General features: G+C 26.4%; 3 protein-coding genes and 1 long non-coding RNA gene across 4 annotated transcripts in view; 2 read left to right on the top strand and 2 right to left on the bottom strand.

Annotated features, from left to right (window-relative positions):
- Positions 1 to 8,788, bottom strand: part of LOC100206299 (transmembrane emp24 domain-containing protein 7) — a 26,329-nt gene extending 17,541 nt beyond the window's left edge. Inside the window, exon 1 of the mRNA XM_065806260.1 lies at positions 8,492 to 8,788. Coding sequence (XP_065662332.1) covers positions 8,492 to 8,647 — 156 coding nt within the window. The 5' untranslated portion in view covers positions 8,648 to 8,788. The remainder of the gene's footprint in view (positions 1 to 8,491) is intronic.
- A 5,358-nt stretch (positions 8,789 to 14,146) lies between these two features.
- On the top strand, positions 14,147 to 15,280 carry LOC136085150 (uncharacterized). Its single transcript, XM_065806446.1, has 3 exons — positions 14,147 to 14,384; positions 14,480 to 14,575; positions 14,688 to 15,280. The coding sequence occupies exons 1-3, from the start codon at positions 14,186 to 14,188 to the stop codon at positions 14,861 to 14,863; spliced, it is 471 nt and encodes a 156-aa protein (XP_065662518.1). The 5' UTR covers positions 14,147 to 14,185; the 3' UTR covers positions 14,864 to 15,280.
- Positions 15,281 to 15,381: 101 nt separating this feature from the next.
- LOC136085149 (uncharacterized) lies at positions 15,382 to 16,467 on the top strand. Its single transcript, XR_010641122.1, has 3 exons — positions 15,382 to 15,813; positions 15,940 to 16,108; positions 16,248 to 16,467. It is a non-coding gene; the product is annotated as an uncharacterized LOC136085149 (long non-coding RNA).
- Positions 16,468 to 20,379: 3,912 nt separating this feature from the next.
- On the bottom strand, positions 20,380 to 22,573 carry LOC136084904 (uncharacterized). The gene is made up of 2 exons (XM_065806259.1): positions 20,920 to 22,573; positions 20,380 to 20,560 (listed from the first exon to the last, which is right to left on the bottom strand). The coding sequence occupies exon 1, from the start codon at positions 22,383 to 22,385 to the stop codon at positions 21,849 to 21,851; it is 537 nt and encodes a 178-aa protein (XP_065662331.1). The 5' UTR covers positions 22,386 to 22,573; the 3' UTR covers positions 20,380 to 20,560; positions 20,920 to 21,848.
- Positions 22,574 to 25,000: the final 2,427 nt, after the last annotated feature.

Here is a 25,000-nt window from a genome sequence, read left to right as displayed (position 1 = left end):
ACCTGAATCCCCCTATTATCAAACCTCTTACAACTACAGTAAAGCTGACTGGGATTCTTTCTGTGATTTTCTTTGTGATGGCCCTTGGGTAGAAATCTTTTGTCTTCCTGTCGACAAATGTGCTTCTTACATAACTTCGTGGATTCAGGCTGGCATGGAATCTTTTATTCCCTCTCAACGATTCTAGGTCAAGCCTCACTCTCCTCCATGGTTTTCCTCACACTGTGCTGCTGCGATTGCCAATCGAAACCGGAGAATCTTCTAGAGAATCTTTAATAATATCAAATATAAGGGCAAATCTATAATTCCACCTCTCTTGTATGGTTCAGACTTTGTCACCTCACCACTAGTTGCGTTCTACCTGATATTGCCAACAAACAGGTTGATCCATTGCTTGACATTCGTATCACTCAAGCATCTGTATCTAAAGTGATTTCCTGCCTAGACTCTTCTACAGCTTGTGGCCCGGACAACATATCTGTTATTGTCTTGCAGAAGTGTTCTTCGGAGCTGTCATCTATACCTTCAAAACTATTTAACAAGTGATTATCAGAGTCTTGCTTTCCAGCCTGCTGGAAAGCGGCATCTGTTATCCCTATCTTCAAAAATTCTGGAGAGCGATCTGATTCGTCTAACTACCGTCCCATAAGTCTTCTTCCTATCATAAGCAAGGTTTTTGAATCTTTTATTAACAAACACTTAATTTCTCATCTTGAATCTAATCACTTACTTTCTGACCATAAATATGGATTTTGATCTTCTCGTTCTACAGCTGATTTGTTAACAGTAATAACTGACAGGTTTTATCGTGCATTAGATGAAGGTGGAGAGGTTAAGGCCATCGCTCTTGACATTTCAAAAGCTTTTGATAAAGTTTGGCATGCTGGTCTTCTCCATAAGCTTTCTTCTTATGGTGTATCTGGCAACATCGTTAAGATCATTGAATCCTTCCTTTCCAATTGTAGCAAGTTGAACACTCTTCTTCTTATTCTGTAACTTCAGGGGTTCCTCAAGGTTCTATCCTTGGCCCTATACTCTTTTTAATTTACATTAACGATCTTCCAGATATTCTCACATCTAAGGTGGCATTGTTTGCAGATGATACTACCATTTATTTTTGTTGTGATAAGAAACCAACACCCTCTGATTGCTTGGAGGGGACATTTGAGCTTGAAAAGGATCTCACTTCTGCTACAGCATGGAGCTCACAGTGGCTGGTGAACTTCAATTCAGATAAAACTCAATTTTTTTCAGCCAATTGTTATCTGTATAATTGTTATATATATATATATATATATAACAATTGTTATATATATATATATATATATATATATATATATATATATATATATATATATAACAATTGTTATATATATATATATATATATATATATATATATATATATATATATATATATATATATATATATATATATATATATATATATATATATATATATATAACCAAGAAAAAATGGAGAAGGCAAGCTTTGCCTAAAGTGACAATTTTAGATTTATTGATATACGGTTATTATTTTGTTTTGCAAAAAAAATTTTGCTTAAAGGCTACTAGTCTTGCACTTAGGGATCCCTTTAAAAATTACTATTTTAACAAGACTACATAATTTATTTTATAGTTAATATATTGTTTTGCAATTTGTTTAAAAAAATGCATACTTATATAAATAAAAAATTGTATATATACTCTTTGATAATTTAAATAAAGTTTGTTTATTTATTATTAAACAATCGAAGAAGTAATTTTTTATTTTATATAAAAGCATTTTGCCTTTAATTTAAAAAAAAAAAAAAACTACAAAAGATCATATTTATAAAGTTATTTATTTTAAACGTAATTAAAAATGTAATTTAAAATAATTTTCATTTTAGGTTAGTTTTTTGAGTTCTTAGTTTATTTTAGTTATTTTTTTATTTTATTTTTTGTGATATATATTTTATTTTTTGTGATATATATATATATATATATATATATATATATATATATATATATATATATATATATATATATGAAGACCTCAGTGAAAAAACCAGCGATGTCATATTTTTAAAATTTTTGAGTTATTATTTTTCAAACAAGCATACTTTATTTCATATTTTATTCTAATTATTAAGTGAAAAAACCAGTACAGTCCTTAAAAAAGAGGATAAAATTAAACATAACCAAATGGAACAATCAGTGATGTCGAGGGTTACATTTGGAAAAATTTGCATTGTCCAAAGTTTTTATAGTTAACGAAACAATGTGATTCTTTAGTAAAGCAAGTATTGGTTGAATAAAAAACCGTGGAAAAAGTAAACAAAAAATTTAAATTAAATTTAAAATTACAAAAGCTAGGATCGAATAACAGGTTATTCAGCCTTGTTACGAGATTTCGCTGCGTAGCGAAAACGCGTAACGCATTTTTAAGTAACTCAACTCAGCAAATATATTTTGCATCATTAGAAGTTATATTGCGTCACTTGCGTCTTTTCAAGTATCGCGTTGTAATTAAAGTTATTTTATTAACGCGTTAAAAATCATACAAACAGTTTTTTTTTTCTCACTATAACAAAAGTTACAAAAAAAATCTAAGCTCTTATTTAAAAAAACATTTTTATTATTTTTTTCAAATATGAACTAAATTTTATTTTGAAAAAAAATATTTTTTACATGAAACGTAAAATGTTTGTTTATTTTCTTATGATTTTACAGTTGGTTTTTGGTTATTTCATTAACTGTTAATAAATTTTTTCTTATTTAATTTGTGAACTCTTTTTAATAATTTTTTTTTAAACGATAAAGAGTTTTTTTTTTGTTATTTATCAGTTACCTGATAACATATTCGTGATCATAATTTATTTTCATAAATTAAACGAACGTCTTTAAAACTTTATGTTATTGAATTAACAATAAACAAAATATCTTATTAATAAAATATTTACATCAAAATAAATCGTACATTTTTTAAACTATTATGACTAAAAGTAATTTTTATATTTAAAAGGAATTTATATATTTAATTCCTTAAGATAAAACTTTATTTAAACACTTTATTTTTTTTAACGAATTTTTAACAACAACAAAAAAAATTATGAAACAAACTGTTTCTTTAACAAAAAATCTATTAGTTTACAATTGCGGTTAAATGCTTTTACAACTTTATTTCTTCTGAATAAACGTTACGTTACGTCACGTTAACGACAATCAAAAGATTTAAATATTCTAAAAGATATAAGTTTTTGCGTAGCGCAAAACTGCTGAACGCGTAGGCAAATCGCCTTTTCGCAAGCAAAATGGGAGCTGCGTAACGCTTCTTAACAAGGCCTGGAATAAGGAAATCAGTTGCTACAACTGGTTAGTAAATAGTTTAAGACGTTATTTATATTATTTTAAATAATGAATGAAAATATATATATATATATATATATACATATATATATATATATATATATATACATATATATATACATATATATATACATATATATATATACATATATATATATATATATATATATATATATATATATATATATATATATATATATATATATATACATATATATATATACCAGGCCTTGTTACGAGATTTCGCTGCGTAGCGAAAACGCGTAACGCATTTCTAAGTTACTCAACTCATCAAATATATTTTGCATCGTTAGAAGTTATATTGCGTCACTCGCGTCTTTTCAAGTACCGCATTGTAATTAAAGTTATTTTATTAACGCGTTAAAAATCATACAAACAGTTTGTTTTTTTCTCACTATAACAAAAGTTACAAATAAAATCTAAGTTCTTATATAAAAAATTATTTTTATTATTTTTATTATTTTTTTCAAATATGAACTAAATTTTACTTTGAAAAAAATATTTTTTTCATGAAACGTAAAATAATGTTTGTTAATTTTCTTATGATTTTTATGTTTATTATCTTATGATTTTGGTTTTTGGTTATTTTATTAACTGTTAATAAATTTTTTCTTATTTAATATATGAACTCATTTTAATGTTTTTAGACAAGAAAGAGTTTTTTATTTTGTTTATCAGTTACCGATAACATATTCGCGATCATAATTTATTTTTATAAATTAAACGAACATCATTAAAACTTTACGTTATTGAATTAACAATAAACAAAATATCTTATTAATAAAATATTTACATCAAAATAAATCGTGCATTTTTTAAATTGTTATGACTAAAAATAAATTTTATATTTAAAAGAAATTTATATATTTAATTCCTTAAGATAAAACTTAAAACACCTTATTTTTTTAACTAATTTTTAACAACAACAAAAAAATTATTTAACAAACTGTTTCTTTAACAAAAAATCTATTAGTTTACACTTGCGCTTAAATACTTTAAAGACTTTATTTCTTCTGAATAAACGTCACGTTAACGACAATCAAAAGATAATTTAAATATTCTAAAAGATATAAGTTTTTGCGTAGCGCAAAACTGCTGAACGCGTAGGCAAATCGCCTTTTCGCAAGCAAAATGCAAGCTGCGTAGCGCTTCTTAACAAGGCCTGATATACATATATATATATATATATACATATATATATATATATATATATATATATATATATATATATATATATATATATATATATATATATATATATATATATATATATATATATATCAGGCTTGGTCGGTTTTTTAATTGTTTTGAGAACATTTCAAAACACAATAAAAAAAGCGCAAAAAAGAATAATTGGACCGATGAGAGACAATTACAAAAATAATAAATTAGAAACAGAAAATAACTTTTAACGCAAAAAACCTTAAAGCAAAATAAATTATGTTTAGAACAAATATTCTCAAAACATCTCTTTTATAATTTTTAATGTTCTTTTAATTATTAAAGAGTTTAATATAATTTTTATTTATATACTCGTGTCTTATTTCCATTGCTGGATTAAGTACGATCCCCGAAATAGTCAAGAAGACTTTTTTTTAATCATTTTTACGCTGTGGCACCTAAAAAGGCCTCCAATATAAAAATAGCCCCCGGCCCTTAAAAGTCTAACAAGATTCTAGATAAGATAAAACTAACGCTAGCTTTAGTTTTATTTAAGCTAAATTATTTTATAAATAAAAAAGTTAATTTTTTAAATAACAATTCTGTTTTGCGTGAAAATTTTAACATATTTGAAACAATTCTTCTTAGTAAGATGAACAAATTAAATAATTAAATCATTGAGTTACTGTAGAAATTAAATCAACTAGATAGAAATCAACTAAAAAGGTTAACAATACTTCATGAAGAGGAAGCGGAACTGCTTCACAATATCGCGGATGATGTTTAGTGAGTGGGCTTTTTAATTTTACTTAGCATTTAAAACAGAAAAAAGTAACTTTAGTATAACGATTTTGTAAGAATGGCAACTGAAGCGAAAATATTTAGAGCTAGTAAACCAATATCTAAAAGCTTAAAAACTTTTCTTTATATTTAATAACTTTCTAAATGTATATATAGTGCTAGTTACTTTGTATGCATGTTTGTGCTTAGTAACCAGAAACTTTTTATTTCATTAATAGTTTTATTAACTTAGATGATTATAAACAATTTCATTTATAACGCAATTATTGTTGAAAGTCTTTTTGTTTACAAAATAAATCGTAAAAATTGCTTTAAAAATTACATTAGAAAAAAAAACAGATACACAAAATTACATTTACATAAAAAATATATACTTTTTAAAATTATACTTTTTAAAATATATTTTTTTAAATTATGTTTAGAACAAATATTTAAAAAAAAAAATTATTTGCGTGGTCAGCAATAGTGCTCAATTGCACTCCGTTCCTGTCCAAGACTGCTTTACTTAATTACTTTTTTATTAACAATATCTTTTACATGGTTTAATTGCTTAACTGTTTGATTTTTAACTTCTAATTGTTTGCAAACGAAATGACAAAAACTTTTAGCGATAAATGGCCTACACAAAGTAGAAAAAAATTATCATTGTTTAAACAAAAATAAAAAAGATTCAGAATATATAAAAAGGTGACTAGGTTCTTTTTTTTTTATTATAGGAGTTCGCTATTAAAATTTTTATTTAGCTCTAGCACAACAGGAGGATTATTGGTCATCTTAAATATAAGATTCTATAACAAGTAAATATAACAACCTATAATACTTGTACAAAAATAATTTTTTCAAGAAAAAATGCTTATTTAAAAAAATCTAAACAACTATAGACACATTAATTTATAAATTATAACATTTTATAATTAATTTATAAAAGACACATTAATTTATAAATTATCCTGATGATAAAAACAAGCTGCCTCATAAAATCTAAAAACAAAATATTACTTTATTTTTAATTGTATTACAAATATTTTTTGGGATTTAGTAAAAATTTATACAAATAAACACAATTTGCTGAATGTAGGAGAAAAAATACTTATCTTAAAAAATGATATCTTAAGAAAAAATTATATGATGACATCATACACTGCAATTGTTATGAATTAAATGGGCACAAAATAAATTATTAAGTCTGCAGATGGTGGCATATATCAGACTTGGCCAGGAAGGTATGCAATTTTAGGCCATAAGATGACCACGCAAATACTAATTTTATACATTTTAAGAATGCACTGAAAAAATTATCTTAACTATAAATAAACTAAAAAAAAAGAATTATCCTAAAAGAAGCAAATAAATTTTTGTAAGAAAAAAATAACAATTCACACATTTAAAAGTTGAAAAAAAAGATTTGTAAAAACTTTTTGCAGTAAGAGTAAACAAATAAAAGTATAATTGAATCATCGCTTTAAAAAGTTGATGTAAATTTAAAAAGTTATAAATAATATTTTATAAATAAAAGCTTTAAAAAGTTGATATAAATAATACATTTATAATAAAAAATACAAGCTTATATAAATATAAAAAAATATATATGATACTCATACTCAACTTTATATAAAAAATCATTAGCAGTGATTTATTCCTTTATTTATATGTGTTTTAATAATATAAAAATAAGATCAAAGTTATTTAATTCAAACAACATTTGAATTAAAAAATCTTTCTTCTTTTCGAGCTTATTAACTTTAATGATTCTTATTAGATTTATAGAGACAATAGTTGTTTTTAGTTGTTACTAATAAAATTATTATTTTTTTTTTTAATTACATTTAAAATTACATAAACGCTTATAAAATATGCAACGCAAAACTTATTTTAAAAATATAAGGAGATCAATTTGCATTTTTGCGCTGCAGTTTTAGCTGGACTTGAAGGATTGTTTATATACTTGATTCAATTAACGACTCTGAGAGGGAAAACTTTTAATCCTTTTTATTTTTCTATAAGTTTCATTTTGCGCTATGTAATTTATGAACGATCCCATAAATTACATAGCATTAAACAATATAAATAAAAATTTATACTTTCATTTATACTTTAATTAAAACCAGTAATTACTTTATTTAAAAGCGTTTTGCTAATATAAAAACATTAGTTAAAATAAACATGTCAAAGTTATTTATTTTTAACATAATTAAAAACCATTTTTTCAGCGCATTTTTTAAATTTTGAAAATAAAATATTATTTTCGTGGTCATAAAAAGGCTTTTTTTCGTATGCCTTCCTGGTCAAGTCATCCTGGTCAATAAATATTTTATAGATTCTGAGAACCAAGAAAGAATGGAAATTTTAGTTATATTATTATGCAGTTATTACTTATTTTTAATTTCAAAATTTAACCCAAATATTCTTTTTAACATTTTTTTTTATATGAACACAACTTATTTTGGCACTTGGGGATTCCTTTAATCATTTCAAGCTCTAGTTAGAAGATCATCTAGTTAGAAGATCTAGTTAGATGATCATCCTTTTTTGTAATTAATACAATCTTTATAAGCAATTTTCCGCTTTAAAACTATCACATGTAAAAATTTTTTAAAATATTATAAAAATGTTTAAACATATTCATTCCTACCATGATTTAATATAACTATAAAAAACTTGAAAAAATAAAATATTGGTTTAAAAGATTTAAATTAGAACTTAATTTAGATAATTTTAAAACTGTTTTCATTCTACTGTACCGTTGCTTAAATATATTAAGGTATTTTCAGATGATTATTATAAGCGAAAAAATTATAGATTTTTATTAATTTTTGAATTAAACTTTACTTAAAAAAAATATTTAAAAAACTTTTTAAAATTTTTTCAAAATTCTTATCTCACAGATTGAAACATTGAATAGAAAAATATTAATCATTATTGACCTGCTATATTTTATATTACAGCCTAGTAACATGCTTTGAAATGTTTAAGCACAAAGTAAACAACTTCATATTCAAAATTGTCCCGTTATTGACATTAAGTTACGACTGTACTGTACATTAAAGTGATCATACTTTATTAAATGAAATCAAATTAAAGCAAAACAAAAATATTATTAGGTTTGAACAATTACTTTAAAAAAAAACAAAAAAACATTTTAATTATCGAAAAATCTACCTGAAATTCTAATGTACATTTCGTTTCATTATAAATCATTTCGTGAAAACATTGACGTTCATTATCTTCTAATTCAAACGTTAGTTCTTCCAACCAGCTATTACTTATTAAACAAAAAAGAACAAAAATAAAACTTAACGATGCTTCTCGGCTCATATTTATTAGTAAGACTTATGAGGTTTCATCAAAACTACTTTCGAACATTTACGACAGCAACTAAGCAATACGGTTACGAAATCAACGCGATAAATCCTCACAACAACTACTTTATTATTTAGCTCTGCTTTATTAGAAGCCATATAAGAATTTCAAACGCGCAAACGTATCAAACTTAAAATACAATAAGATCGAATCTGATTAGTTAAACCATTGGTCTTGTAATTCGAATGACGTGGCAAAAAAAAAGATAAATCTTTATATAAAGTCCTTTATTTATTTTTTTAAACTAATTTTTATATTATATGTCTTCAAGTAACTATATAATTATTATTAAATTAATTTTTATATTATATGTCTTCGAGTAACTATATAATATGTTTTATTTTGTATCATTCCAAATGTAAAAGATGTAGGATTGTTTTCCCTAGCTTAAGGGTCTTCATTGTACGCAGGATTAAGGGGACGGATTACCAAAAAGGGTACGGAAGCGTACAAGGGGTGCTAAAGACAACAAAAACGTACGGGGTTTGGTTGCCTTTTAATTAATTCTGTTTTTTTTTTTTTAAAAAAAAACAGAATTTTATGAATTTAAAAAATCAATATTAATGTTACGTAATATGATGAACAAACTACGAATGACGAACAAACTAAAAGTTTTTTGTTTTTGATGTTTTGAAAAAATCTTGTGTTGGGGAGGGAGTTGATTTTTTAATAAATAATGCGTATGAACGCAGAGGGTAGAGGCTACTTGAAAGCAGTTGCATTCAAAAGGAGAAGGGGTCCTGAATCAGTGGTTTTATTGCGTGCGAACTTTATGGATGCCCCCCCTTGTTATAGATAGATATATCTTTTTTCGTAAATATAAAATTTTTACAACATTGTTAACGTAACAAATTGACCGGAGCAAGCAGAAGACGATAGTCTTATCATCTTGCTCCATTAATTTTAGTTATATTTTACAATCAATATCAATTAAATATTAAATAAACACAAATTATAAGATATTTAAATATATGTAAATATAAGAACTCGTGTAATTATAATTGTCAAGTAAATATATCTTTATAAATATAAATACAATTAAATGCATTTTTATAAATATAACCATAAACATTTCCAGCTACTGTGTAAATGAAAAAAAAAAAAAATTTCAAGACGTCTAAAAGTTTTTTAAAAATAAGAGATTGTTTCAGTAATGTTGAGGTCAAGTAACAGTTGTTTAACAACGCATTTAAAATGTTGAAAAGAGTTTATCGTTTAATCTTATTTGTGAGAAATGAGTTCCACAATCGTGGTCCTTTTCTAGATTATTAGTTGGAGTTTGTTATCATTTGAATTGTTATCATCAGTTAACTAGTTTTAAATTAATTTTACTATTTCAAAAAGCTTTTAATATGTGTTTTACACATTTAAAAAAAGTAAAAAAAGGACTATTAATTTTTAAATTAGATTTAGGTTTTTTTTAGAGTATAAATTTGTTTTTAAATGTTTTAATTTATTGTTATTGTTGTTGCTACATTTTAAAACATTTCGCTAATATTCCATAAAAATTGCAAGCTAAATAATAACAATATAAACACCAGATATCAGCACTTGCCAGATATAAATGTATGATTATTACATTAATTAAACTTACTAAAAAAATCCATTTAAAAAATTTTTCTCTCGGAAAATGTAAAAAATCTTCGCGAACTTTGGAAAGGCATCTTATAAATATTAGATATTAAGTTGTTAAAAAATAAGTTTTAAAATTTTAATAAATCATCTATCATCTCTTTACAAAAAATTGAAACTTATTGAACTCTTATCTCTGAAACATTTGACACTTTTTTTAAACAAATATTATCAAGAAACTCAAATCCAATATTCATTCGTCTCAGGGCCGTCCCTTGGGTGGCATAGGTTGGTAGGGTGTCTAACGTCCCTAGGAAAATTTATCAATAAAGTATCAAAAGTATCTTAAATATCCAAATTTACTCTGTCTATTATTATCTTCAACTAATAATCCTGAAATTTCATCTCTTATATCTAATTTAAATCTAAAAAAATCATTAGGAACAAACAGCATTCCCACAAACATTTTTATGGATTTTAATTATGAATTTTCAAATATTTTTTCCAAGACATTTAACACTTAATTTATAAATTGATCATTTTGTAATATTTTAAAATTATCTTGTGTTATTCTTATTATAAGTAAAAATACATTTTTACTTTCATGCACTAACTATTTCTCTTTTATCTAATAGTAATCCAAATCGTTAACTTTAAGTTAACGATTTGGAAACTGCTTATTTCTCACGAGTTCATCTGTTTGCCGATAATGCAAATTTTTTGTATATCAACAAATTGTATCATTCTTTATGTTAGAATACAAATTTGGATCTAAAAGGTATAGTTCACTGGTGAAATGCTAATATATTAACACCGAAAAGACTGAACTAATTCTTTTTTCATCTCCGAGAAAAACTATTTCTAAAAAAATATTTAAATTAAAATCAAAGTTCTGTACAATACAGTCCCTCACTTCTTTAAATATTTCTTTTTTAATAGATTCAAAAAAAAAAAAATAGCTAAACCCTTCACTTTTTAGTTTACTCTTACCCCAGTTTACTACGCTGTAAAACTTTACAGTGAAATTCACGGTACTATACCGTGAATAACACGGTTTCATCGTGAACGCATTTTGCGGTCCAATACCGTAATTAATACGGTGTTTCGGCTTACTACTTCACGGTATACTTCCGTAAAATTTTTAGACAAATTAAGTAAATTGGGTTGGCAATTTTTTTTTTTTTTTTGATATTCAGTCACTGATCTCAAAATATAAGTTATATTTTGAGATCAGTGATATTTAGTCTTAGCATTGATTTTTGAATAATTTCTTTTTGAAATATTTGTATATGTCTAAATAATTGATCCTATAATTTACAAAATAATATTATTTGTTTCAATGTTATTTCTTATTGCACTTGACTTTATAATATAACTTATATGATATCAACGTGTTTGACATCAAACACGTTTTATATACTCAATCTTATATCTTTATTATATAAGGATATAAGATTAAATATATATAATGTGTTTGATATCATGATATCAAACACGTTTTATATATTCAATCTTATATCCTTATATTATAAAGATAGAGCATATAAAACGTGTTTGATATCAAACACCTGAAGATATCATTACCTTCAGCTAATGATATCTTCAGGTTGAAGACATAGACATAGGTAAAGTTTAAACCTAAAACATAGCTAAAGTTCATGATATCTTCAGGCTGAAGACTTCAGCCTGAAGATATATATATATATATATATATATATATATATATATATATATATATATATATATATATATATATATATATATATATATATATATATATATATATGTATATATATATATATATATATATATTCATTATATATATTTCATTATATATATCAAGATTCTTTTGAAATTGTCAACCCAATTGGATCAGGAAGAAAAAAACATAAAATACTTATGAATTAAATAGTATGTGTAAAGATGCAGATTTAAAGTACTTTGGCCTCAGCAAAGTATTTGCACCAATATTTTATGAATTGGAAGAAATATCTGGTTCTGTTTCTATTTCTGAAAGTTTATCTATAAAAACAAAACTTCTATGCATACTAGGGGATAATTTAGGATCACATTCTATTGGAGGCTTTTGTGAAAATTTTAGCACAGTTTCACACTTTTGTCGATACTGTTTAGCAACACGTGCAGAGTTTGATTTTAACCCTCAATTCTGTGGACTAGATTGAACAGAATCGAGCCACAATATTAGCCTTCTTCAATTAGCTCAGAATAATGGTAACAATTTTGAAGGAATGAAATTTAATTCACCATTTAATGGTTTATGTGGATTTCATGTGTCAACAGGTTTGCAAAGCTCATGATATCTTTGAAGGCGTTGCTTCACGAGATATGTATCTGTTTGTTAAATATTTTGTTAGTAAGTGATGGTTTTCATTTAACAACATCAACAGAAGAATTAACATGCAGAAATATTTTGAAGGAGATGCCTTGGATAAACCTTGTGAGATGAATAAAACTTTGAGTACTGAAAAGTTAAGTGGTCATGCAGTTCAAAACTGGGTGTTTTTGCGTTTGTTTCCCCTTTATATAGGAATTTACATTACAGATTTTGAAGATCCTGTGTGGTTATTGTATTTAAGACTGAAAGAAATTGTTGAGATTATATGTTCACCTAAAATTGACATTCAACATATTGCTTATCTGCAGGTTTCAATAAATAGTTATTTGTCTTCTCGTAGAGAATTATTCTCTTCTTCAAAACTATTACCAAAACATCATTATTTGTCCCACTATCCACAGCTAAGTTTATGTTACAGGCCTGTAATGCGAGTTTTCACTTTGAGGTTTGAACAAAAGCATTTTTACTTTAAAAAATGTGCCAGAAATTTTAACAATTACATGCATGTATGTAAAGCCTTAACAGAGACACACCAGTTGTTGCAATCATACAATAATTCAAGCATACCAAGTTAAAAAATTTATGCGGTCAATTCATTTTCATTCAATGTCACAAATTTTAGTTCTACAATTTCTGAGGCAATTATAACTACATGTGGACAACTGCCGGATACATTTTCTACCCATATTGTCTATCAAGGTACCCATTACAAAAAAGATTTATTCTTGATTTTTGACTTTACAAAGGATCACGAACTTCCTATTTTTGCAAGAATTTTGTTTCTTTTTTTGATACACATGGAATTGAGTACGCTCTTATTAATGAGCAGAACATACAACTTGTGCATGAGCTTGGTATGTATGAGGTCTGTGGAGAAAATAATGATGTATAATGATTGCTTCTTTAATAGACTACCTTCCACTACCATTTACAAGCACTGCAATTGCTCTTTTATTTCCTTAAAGCACTCTGTGTCATGCTCATCGAATAACTACAGGTTTACATAAATAATTTTTAAAAGTTATATTTTTTATTTGCCAATATCATGATAAAAGATTTTGTTTGTAAACTATTTTATTTATAGTATTTATGCAGTAAATGTGTGCAGTTTTTTTCAGAAATATTATTTAAAGAACCAGTCATAAGAACCAATCAAAAATAATAGTAAAGAGTTTTATAAAAACGTTTTCAGAAAACTTTGTTTTTTAAGAATTTTGCTGCATAATTATATGTATAATGCCTTACTAAGAATTTTGTTAAATTTTTTAATATTTTGTTATTATATTTATTTTAATTATTTTGTTTTTTTGTATAATTTAAAATGAAAGCAAGTATAATTTTTGATATTTATATATATTTATAAATATATATGTTTAATTTAATTTTTTTTTGAATACTACATTTTATGAATACTATATATATGTTTTTTAAATTTAATTAGTTGTAATTTTTTAAATTTAATAACCACATCAAACTCTGTAAAATTTACTTACAATATAATATGACTTTTATTATGATATTCTTTATATATACACATGTTATATATGATCTATTTTTTTTAGATAATGGAGGTTATTAAAAGTAGTATTTTAAGAACACTGCCAAATATTGATGGGTGTGTTTTAAACCAGGTTGTGAAAAATTTATGGGAAATAGGTGGTAAAAATGAAACAGATCTCTACCTGGTTAAAGTTGATGATTTGGTTTTACTAAAACCCATCCAACAACGCAAACTCCTTAAATCGTGGGCAACGGAAAGCTTTGGTAAAAAAGATTTATGATACTCAAAATAAATATGATTTTTATAATCATATACATTTATATATTTTTATTTATGATATTAATAAAATTTTTTGCAGAACAATCCCAAAATTCTGAAGATTTTATTGTGGCCACACAATCCAGCATGCAAATGATGCCCACAGTTGAAGTGAAAAATAACTCAACTAATTTGAGTAAGTTATTAAAAAAAGTTGTTAATAAAACATAGTAGTTAAAAAAATATTTAGTTAGTGTTCTTTATGTGTTTAATTGCTCTATTTTAAATATTGTGTCAATTTTGTCTAGTAATAAAGATTAAACATGTAAATGCTGCTGATTGGTATTTGACATTGGTTTTACCTTGGGCCAAAATGTCTAAAGAAGTCCAAGATATATTTGCAGTTGGAGAAAGACCTTTAACAGCACATCGGTGTGCAGTTATAAGGATTATTATGAATGATGTCCTTGCTGTTTGCCATTAAAAAAATATTTAGATGTAATTGCATCTTCTATGGTTGCCAAATATCCTAATTGGTTTAAAGATGAATATGGTACTACGGTGATTGGTAGCGGTCAAGACAGTTTGACATTACAACTAGTTAACCGTTATGACTATCTGCAGCGGCCAAACCGTGTTCCACCATTACTGAGTGTTTTAAATTTGGAATGCCAAAAGGAACAATTATCAGTAGATGTTATAAAAAGAAAAACTGATAGTTATGGTTGCTTGAACCGAGAACCAGTTTTCAGTGTTTCAAACAGTCCTGAAGAACTCTAATACTATTTGCAACGAACTAAAATAAATGAAAAGATGTTATTGAACGATTTGTTGATAAAATTCCCCAATTTATTTACAGTAAATTAAATTCATTTTATTTAAAAATAATATAACTTATATTATTAACCAGTCTATATTACTACTAAATAGAGATTTCATTTTATAGTATTTAATATTTAATTAGATTTTTGTAGAAGTTTATTTTATTTAGTTTTGGTATGTTTTGATGGATGGAGTGAATGCTGGTAAGCTTTTGATGAAAGCATTATATGATGAAAAGTTATATTTATTTTTGCATAGTTGTGGAATAGCAGACCTTAGAGTAAAGAAGGTGATAATAGATTTAGATAAAGCAAAACATGAAACTTAGTCAGATTTACCTGTGGCTCCTGGTCTTGTAATAGCTTTGATTAGTTTGTTTAATGAAAAACTTGATGCACTCTTTATGTTTGTGGATGTATGTTAAAAATAATAATCATTAATTTAAAGTATATCCAATACATATTTTCAAGCAATTAATTGTTTCACTCATTTTATAATAACATGCAATGTAGTTACTAAAAAATATTTGATAGTAAGAAAAATATGTTAAGAAGACAATGGATCAAACAGAATTGGTGCCAAGATCAAATTCTCCTCATCTATGTGTTTATGGTATGTTGAATTCTAATATGTTTTAAGTTTTTGAAAATAATTTTAATAAAAAGGTATGAGCTTGATCATTTTTATTTATATATTTATAATGGGTTTTTGTTAGGTCAACTTGCATTCTTTTTTTAGGGAATTCGCTATTTACAGCAAATCGATTCATGCTGGTAATTGATTGCATTGTTGTAGTTTATGGAATGAACAATTTCATCAAGTCTTTTTGTTGTTTATTTGCGAGTTTTTATATTTTCAATATACCATATCCAAAAGAAGCTTCATCAATATTAGAATTTTCTCAACGGTATATAATGCTTATATTAAGTTCAATTAAATGTGTTTAATTTGTCTAAGGTTTACATCGTATTTAATGTTAATGGTATTTATTGATGAGAATGTTTTTAAACGTCAATTGCTTATACATATATTATTGACCGTTCTAGTGCATTTTTCGGCATCAATCCTGAAAAAGGGAGCGCAAAGCAAGGCGAACGAAGAAGACTTCAGCAATAAGCAAAATTGTGCTGTCAATATTGCAGAAGTTTGCGAAATTTAATAATATTTGAATTTACCACGTTTCTAAACTTTTTAATATAACTTTGAAACAGCAATTTATTATGTAGTTATTTATATTTATTTGTAAATTTCAAAAGTTTTACAATGATGTCTTTTTTTTTTTTTTTTTGAGTTTAATACATTCTTAAACTCCAACTTACCGAATATAACTATTTATATAACGTCATATTGATATGTAAGAGATTTGAAATTTTCGTTTTATTTGAATTTATTTATATTCATTTAATTTATCTGAGTAACTATTTCTATTTAATAACATGTAAGTAATGTAAAACTGAAAAGATTTTTAAAAATATGACGTGTTTTTGTTGCCATTAGCATATAAACAAACATATATGTTGATAGATATTTATGATTGAAGATGCAATTGAAATAAATGAAAAAATAAGACAAAATGAAACAGGCGAAACATTTTCGAAAATTGTAAAAATATATTTTGATTTATGTTGTACAATATATATTTTACGAGGCATTTCTGTAAATTAATCACAGTACTATACCGTAATTCACGATGTTTCATTACAGAATAATCACCGTTATTCTGCCGTAAATTCACAGTGTTTTACCGTAAAATAATCACGGTACAATACCGGCACTTATGGGTAACGGTATAGTACCGTGATTTTCACGGTAAAGTTTTTCAGTGTATATACCTTCAATGTTTTCATTAAACTCAAAGTCATAAATACACTTGAAGAGTTCAAATCTGAATCAAAGCGTTTTTTATTATCAACGGGCTTTATTTTTTTTTTAAATATCAACAATTATATCAATTTTTTTTATATATCGACAATTATATCAATTTTTTTTAAATATCAACAATTATATCAATTTTTTTTATATATCGACAATTATATCAATCATGAAACGTTGCTCTACATATTTTATATATATTTTATTGTAAAATACGACCTGTAATGAAGCCATAATGGGGCTCGGTGATAAGACAAATTGATATCATCTTCTTGCCAAATTATTACAATATGACTTTTAACTAAAGGTGGTACTAAAGCTATTATTAAAATGTTAAATGATGTATTAAAAAATTGCAAATTAGAAGTTTTATATATAAAAAACTAAAATATACAAATTTTAAAATAATTTGTAACAAAAAAAAATTTTTTTGCCTCGATTACTCAAATCTAAAAACACATAAAAAGAAAAATACGCAGAATGCAATATCTCAAGATAGGGTCATTTATTTGCTCCAAAACTTTACAATAACATTGGTCCCATATTGATGTAGGAGTTGTACTAGAACCATCTACTGCATGCATATAGTTTAGGAGTAAAGGCAATTTTACCATATTGAACCAGCTGCGGGTGCCAGGTGGCAGACGTATCAGGCATTATTTCATGAACTATTTTGTATTAGAACCTAATTCTAGTACAACTCCTGCATATGAATATAATGAATATATCCTGAAAATTTCATTGTAATTGCACTTTTAGATCTTGAGATATTTAATTCTGCGTAATCGTGTATATTAAAAGTTTTCAAATGGAAAAAAACACGTTTTAAAAACAATAAACTTTCCCAGTCAACTACCAACCACCATAGAATAAGCTGGTTGTTTTTCTGATTAATTTTCAATGTCTAAGTAACCTTTTCTTATATTTTTAAGGATTTTTCTTTGTTGTATTCCTTTTTTTGATAATTTTCTCCTCATATTTCTGATTCGTTCATTGTTTTTTTTAATAAATCCATTGTTCATAAATTGTCCGACAGGAATTTTTAAACGTTCAAAAGCTTTGTAAATACCAGCAACACCTTCATTAAACTGTAGTATTGCAGATGAAACTCCAATCTCCAAAATCTTTTTTCCAACAAAAATATTTTTGGGGCATTTTTTCCATATCATAGAATTTAAAGCTTCATTAATGTTTTGGGTTTGTCCGTGTAAACATTTCGAAAGTAACTCATCGCTTGAAAGATCATGAAAAATTGGGAGAAGAACAGCTTTGATTGAAAATGGTATATTCAATGTGGTTTGTATTTGTTTTGATTATTAAACCTATCTGTTTGCCACAAGCACCAACTATTTTTGGATTGAGGGCAGAATTGATGGCGTTCGATGGAATTACTTATATTACTATTATGAAATAACACAACCCAAACAGATTTCTTCATTGGGTATAATAGTTTATTCTGCCTAATTGCCATTCCATAATAATTTTGAAGTTTATTTATAACTTTATCTGTAAATCTTCCAGCGCCATTTAATTTTTTTCCATCACTTAGTATTTTTCCCTTCATACTTTGAAGCAAACTGCGGCATCGTGTACCTAATCGCTTCTGAACGTGGCCAACACATTCTAATTTTTCAATTATTATTTCTTCGCCATATGGTTTAGAAGACTTGACTTCATTAAAAGATGATGTGTCACCATTACCAATATATGAAGTGTAACGCAAACCATAACTTTTTATTGATCGAGAAAACATTAAAATAGCACCAGCAGCCTCCATAGAACCTGTAGATTTTTTGTGATTTGCTTGGCAGATAAAATTTGTTTGCTAGTTCAAGTACCCTGGTTTGTTTTTTTTCCCTTTCCACATGGCACATCCTTTGCAATATTTGGATAAAACTACTGCCCAGTGAAAAAGCGCACATGGGATACGCGTGGATTTTTTCCACATGTAACCCATGTGGGGATTATTATTTTGTCCCATGTGGGTTTCATATGGTAAATCCCACATGGATTCCATATGGTAAATCCCATATGGGATACGCGTGGGTTTTTACCACATGTAACCCATATGGGGATTATTATTTTGTCCCATGTGGGTTTCATATGGTAAATCCCACATGGGTTTTATGTGGTAAATCCTACATGGGATATAGGTGGAAAATACGACATGTTATAGATCTTAAATGCCACATATTTTAATCCAAATGGTATAAAAGCAGTCAATACTAGACAAATGAAAGTCCGAATGCTTCTATGATAATTTTAAAAATTCTTTTAATTTAAAAATTACTTAAATAGTAATTTAAAATTAATCATCGAAGCTTTCAGAGAGGCTTAACTTAATCTGGTATTTGCTACTTTATCCCATTCGGTATTCAAAACGTGTGGCATTTTTGATCTTTTACATGTGATGTTTTCCACCTATAACCTATGTGGGATTTACCTTAAACTATTATGACGAAATTTTATAAAATTAAAAAACGTGTTGCAAAATGAATTTATTTAAAAATAAATGCTATTAATCAATACATCCAAAACGAATATTAAAAATATTATTTTTTTTTTTGCGATTTACACGCCGTTTTTTGTCAATTGAATTAATTAAATCGCTTCGGCTTATATATATCGGTTTTTAGTATCTTCTAACTTTCTTCAAACATTTTCTAAAAAAAAAAAAAATATAAATACAAATATATATAAATATAAATATATATATATATATATACCCAGTGAAAAAGCGCACATGGGATACGCGTGGATTTTTTCCATATGTAACCCATGTGGGGATTATTATTTTGTCCCATGTGGGTTTCATATGGTAAATCCCACATGGATTCCATATGGTAAATCCCATATGGGATACGCGTGGGTTTTTACCATATGTAACCCATATGGGGATTATTATTTTGTCCCATGTGGGTTTCATATGGTAAATCCCACATGGGTTTTATGTGGTAAATCCTACATGGGATATAGGTGGAAAATACTACATGTTATAGATCTTAAATGCCACATATTTTAATCCAAATGGTATAAAAGTAGTCAATGCTAGACAAATGAAAGTCCGAATGCTTCTATGATAATTTTTAAAATTCTTTTAATTTAAAAATTACTTAAATAGTAATTTAAAATTAGTCATCGAAGCTTTCAGAGAGGTTTAACTTAATCTGGTATTTGCTACTTTATCCCATTTGGTATTCAAAATGTGTAGCATTTTTGATCTTTTACATGTGATGTTTTCCACCTATAACCAGTGTGATTTACCTTAAACTATTATGACGAAATTTTATAAAATTAAAAACCGTGTTGCAAAATGAATTTATTTCAAAATAAATGCTATTAATTAATACATCCAAAATGAATATTAAAAATATTATTTTTTCTTTTGCGCTTAACACGTCGTTTTTTATCGATTGAATTAATTAAATCGCTTCGGCTTGCATAATACCAAGTTTTTTAGTATCTTCTAACTTTCTTCAAACATTTTCTAAAAAAAATAAATAAATACAAATATATATATATATATATACATACATATATATATATATATATATATATATATATATATATATATATATATATATATATATATATATATCACATATATATATATATATATATATATATATATATATATATGAGAGAGAGAGAGAGAGAGAGAGAGAGAGAGAGAGAGAGAGAGAGAGAGAGAGAGAGAGAGAGAGAGAGAGAGAGAGAGAGAGACAGAGAGAGAGAACAATTTTAAAAAGGAACCTTATTAGTCGAGCAATTTTAATTATTAGCCAGGTTGAAATCATTAATGACTACAACATTTCACAAATAATTATTTTCTAATTTATTACTTACAATGACTAACGTATTATGGGTAATTGAACACATATTATGCGTAATGAGCTTGAACCCATGAGGAGAATCCTGAAAAAAAGTGATCAATTAGGATAAGTAGTTAAACAAAAAAACAAAAACAAAAATGTAAAAACCTACTTTTTCAATGATGTAGACCTTGGGTGCAATAGCCAGTGGATGCAAAAATATCTTTACTTTTTCGTCATACACACGGCCTTCTATAATAACATGCCTTGACATCGCGCAAAATGCCGTAAAAACTGAAGGCCGATTAAACTTTCACTTTTACTTATATTGATATATTTTTATATTAGGTAGGGTGTAATGGCAGTCTATGCTTTCTAATAATAATCTCTAGTAAAGACGGAAATATAAAAAGAAAACCAAAAAATTGTTAAAAGATAATCATATTTTTCGTATTTCAAATTTCATTAAGAAAATTTATGTAATATTAAATAGTATCAATAACAAGCAGAACTATAACAAAGTATATATCTATATATTAGAAAGATAACTGTATTTTTAATTTTTTTTGCTAAAAATGGCAACAATAAAAATTACCAACAATAAAAAACACCAACAAAAGTCGATTCAAGCAAAAAAAAAGTTTTATCAATATATCTCAACAGGGTAAATATTTACAAATCCAAACATATTGAGAGACATATAGGCTAATGAGAAAATAAAAAACATAACAAGTAAATTGCATAATAAAATACAAAACTAATTTTCACATAAATTATGATAGCTTTAGTACTTTGGGAGTGGTAATTAGTGAGTAATTCTTTAGCAGTTTTTTTGTGATTTTAAATCTATATTTAGCAGCAATGAACTGAAACTGAGTAACACAGAATGTTCTGCATAAAGGGTCAGTAGCACCTTGAACCCATCTCTCTATATATATAAAAAAAAAAGCAAAATATTGACCATTAGACAAGAGTATCAGAAGGAATTTCAAGTCCGCCTCTGTTTAGGCTATACAGATAACTTCCATATTTATAATAATAATTGGTAGAATCATCATAAATTTTTATTTCGCTTTTTTGCACATAGCCAGCTATGTAAACTATAGCCACTAATGTAGATTTATTAACTGAGCTTTCAAGATCATGTATATTATCTAGAAGTTCTTTTTCATCAGTAGAAATATCTCTAAAACATATGTCACAATTATGACCATCAATACCATCAACAGGAATGTCAAGTTGTAATATCAATTTAGTATGTTGAATATTAATTTTTTCAATTACAGATTTAACGTTTATAAAGTAAGTACCTCCAGATCCCTGTCGAAGCTTAGAAAAAGCTTTTTCAAGTGGATCTGTTGAAAACCAACCTAATAAGACATACTTTGCTCCATTACTCAACAAAGTTTCTACGAGATCAATAAAGCCATAACATGAATGCGCTATTGCATTGCTAGTATCTAGCGTAAGCTGTTTTACACGCTTACCTGTAGGTTTCATAAAATTTGACAGTTCAGCAATATCTCGTAGCAGTTGTAACTGTTGATCACCAACTGAGTGGATTTCTCCGCATAATTCATTTCTAAACCGAATGCCAGCACCAGGTGCTTTGACATTAACAACATTCGAAAAAAAAAAATATTTTTTTAATAAATACAGCAGTACCTTCAAATGCTTTATTTTCAATCTCTAGATGCGTTCTTAATGCAGCTACTGTTTCTTCACAAAAAACAGACAAACAAAACTTTACAGATTGTCTCTCTATTGGTTTTGGATAAACTGATTTAGCAGTAAGTTTAGAGAGTTTAAAAAGACAATTGCACTCAGTTTTTAAATAAAAGTTTTAGATTAAAAGAACTGGCTTTGGCTAAGTGGAGTGATTTAGAAAAGTTTATAAATTACTCCACTTAGCCAAAGCCAGTTCTTTATTGTTTAAAAATTGAAGTTCGTCAGTCTTTTCTGTCAACCAATTGTTTCGTATAGATTTTAAGAGATGCACATAATCATAAAAAAAATATATACCTGATCTTGTTAACCATGGTTTACTATCAACTGTTTTACACATTCCAAAAAATCTTTGATTTACACGGTTACCACCAGTAATTATTACCAATGTCTTACTATTTTTAATATTATTTATCGTATGAACAATTTGTTGACATTGAGAAAACTGAAATTCAGAGGAACAATTTGCAACAGGTTGAGCTCTACATATAAATTCTGGACCTCCAAAAAGACATTTAATCATAAATGATAAAATTGTTTTAGCTAACTTTTCAGGGTAGTTTACTGCTTGACCAAACAAAGCACCTCTTTAGTAAAGTAATGAAGCTTTGACATAGACCTCATTAATTAGTAGTATGGAAGTTCTTTTCAATGGATTTAAATTCATAAAAATACTATTTATAAAACTTAGGTCCTCCATTGAGCTTATTTTTGAAGTCAATCTTGTTAAAGTCCTTATACTTGACAACTTGTAGTCAATACACAAACAATCATATAAACTTCGTCGCAAAGCAAAATACTCATATGCTCTACATATAATATCTGGAGTATATAAAACTTCACCAACATTAACTTTTCTCATAGCATTAAGGTGTTCGAATAGAATATTTAACTGAAGCGAACTTTCTTTATTTTTTAAAAATCTAACTGCTTCAAATAAAGCTGATTTTGTTTTTATTAACTTTAATTTGTTTACAGCTAAAGATGAAATATTACAAGTTGTGCCATTATGGTTAATTACAAATGAATAATCATTGAAAATTACTAAAATAAATAATGGAGCACCAAGTTTGTACATTTTTGATTGCATGTGTAAACTTTTTTTATTAAGCTGGAAAACAATAACATCGTTATTATCACTTAACAAAGATTGAATATCGTCAAATATAAGTTCATCCTCTTATAGAAAATCATTTAACTCATTTCGTAAAATGCTTCGAAAACCGCTTAAAGTTACAGTTTTTCTAACTTAACTTGCTGGTGTGGCTAAACAACTAGGCGTAAAATTTTAAAAACAGATGGTGGGTTTAAAGGTCGTTGCTTCCCATATTTGCTTTCAAAAGGTGCTTCATTTGGCCAATGAAGTTGACATACTGCTGTATAGTCTGTAACAATAAAACCAGTTCTTGGGATAGCTTCACTACATCTTTTTCTCTCCTCTAGATTCTTCGGGAATTTATAAATTGATATTTTTGTTGTAGTTGAGATAGTTCGACTTGCAAAGAGATACACAGCATTTTAAAGGCATTTTAATTATTAAAAAAACTTACCGTTAGTTTGACAATACTATTATCTTACAATGTAACGCCTTGAACCTTACAACATTATCGTCTTGAAGTTGCAATATCTAATTTATAAACCAATCAAATTTTAAAGATTTATTAAAAAAGCATGAACACAAACTTTCGTCTAATGTTAAAAGATGAAAATGTAAACACAGTTTTAGGAATTGGCCTTCAATTTAACAACTTTGTTGCGCGATGTCAAGGCCTGTTATTATAGAAGGCTGTGGTCACACATAATATAATATTCTGAAACTAATAAACAAACATCTAAATTTCTATAAGTAAATTTATTCTTTGATCATTGCCTTCATATCCTATCTTATTTTCATATCATAATCTATTATGGTATTATTTATATAACATATCACAACAGTGTTATTAAATTTGTGATGTTCAAATATCGTATGAACATTCTCTAACATGTTCATATGATATTTGAATATAGTTCTTGAGTATATTATCTGCAAACAATTGACTGATGCAAGTTCAAATGTTGTCAAAAACCAAGCATGCATGCATGCATGGGACACTGCAGTGTCCCACAAAGAAATGCTGGTTTGAAAGTCAAATTTTCTTTATCGAAAAAAAAAAAAAAAATAGGAGGGAGATATGGAGGTTTCTGTAACTTTTTATGCTCCAAAACTTTTAACTTTATATATAATAAAGTTCATAAAACTTTAGGGACTTACGAAGTACATTGAGGAACAAAAACAGGATATTTACAGAAACTTTTCAATTTTTAATCTGGAGTACCACAGTGTAATTGGGAATAAAGTCTCTGGGTCCAGTATTCAAAGTAATACGATCTAAAGTAATATATAAATT

Source organism: Hydra vulgaris, chromosome 09 (genome assembly GCF_038396675.1).
Source record: "Hydra vulgaris chromosome 09, alternate assembly HydraT2T_AEP".
NCBI lineage: Eukaryota > Metazoa > Cnidaria > Hydrozoa > Anthoathecata > Hydridae > Hydra > Hydra vulgaris.
The sequence above is the reverse complement of the archived record's forward strand: the minus strand, read 5'-3'. Positions and strand labels throughout refer to the sequence as shown.

Excerpts from the sequence above, each read along its gene's own strand:
- LOC136084904 (XM_065806259.1), bottom strand. The coding sequence starts at position 22,385 with ATGAAACCTACAGGTAAGCGTGTAAAACAGCTTACGCTAGATACTAGC.
- LOC136085150 (XM_065806446.1), top strand. The coding sequence starts at position 14,186 with ATGGAGGTTATTAAAAGTAGTATTTTAAGAACACTGCCAAATATTGAT. Across the intron at positions 14,385-14,479 it reads GTGGGCAACGGAAAGCTTTG|AACAATCCCAAAATTCTGAA; the intron begins GTAAAAAAGATT and ends AATTTTTTGCAG. Across the intron at positions 14,576-14,687 it reads AAATAACTCAACTAATTTGA|TAATAAAGATTAAACATGTA; the intron begins GTAAGTTATTAA and ends AATTTTGTCTAG.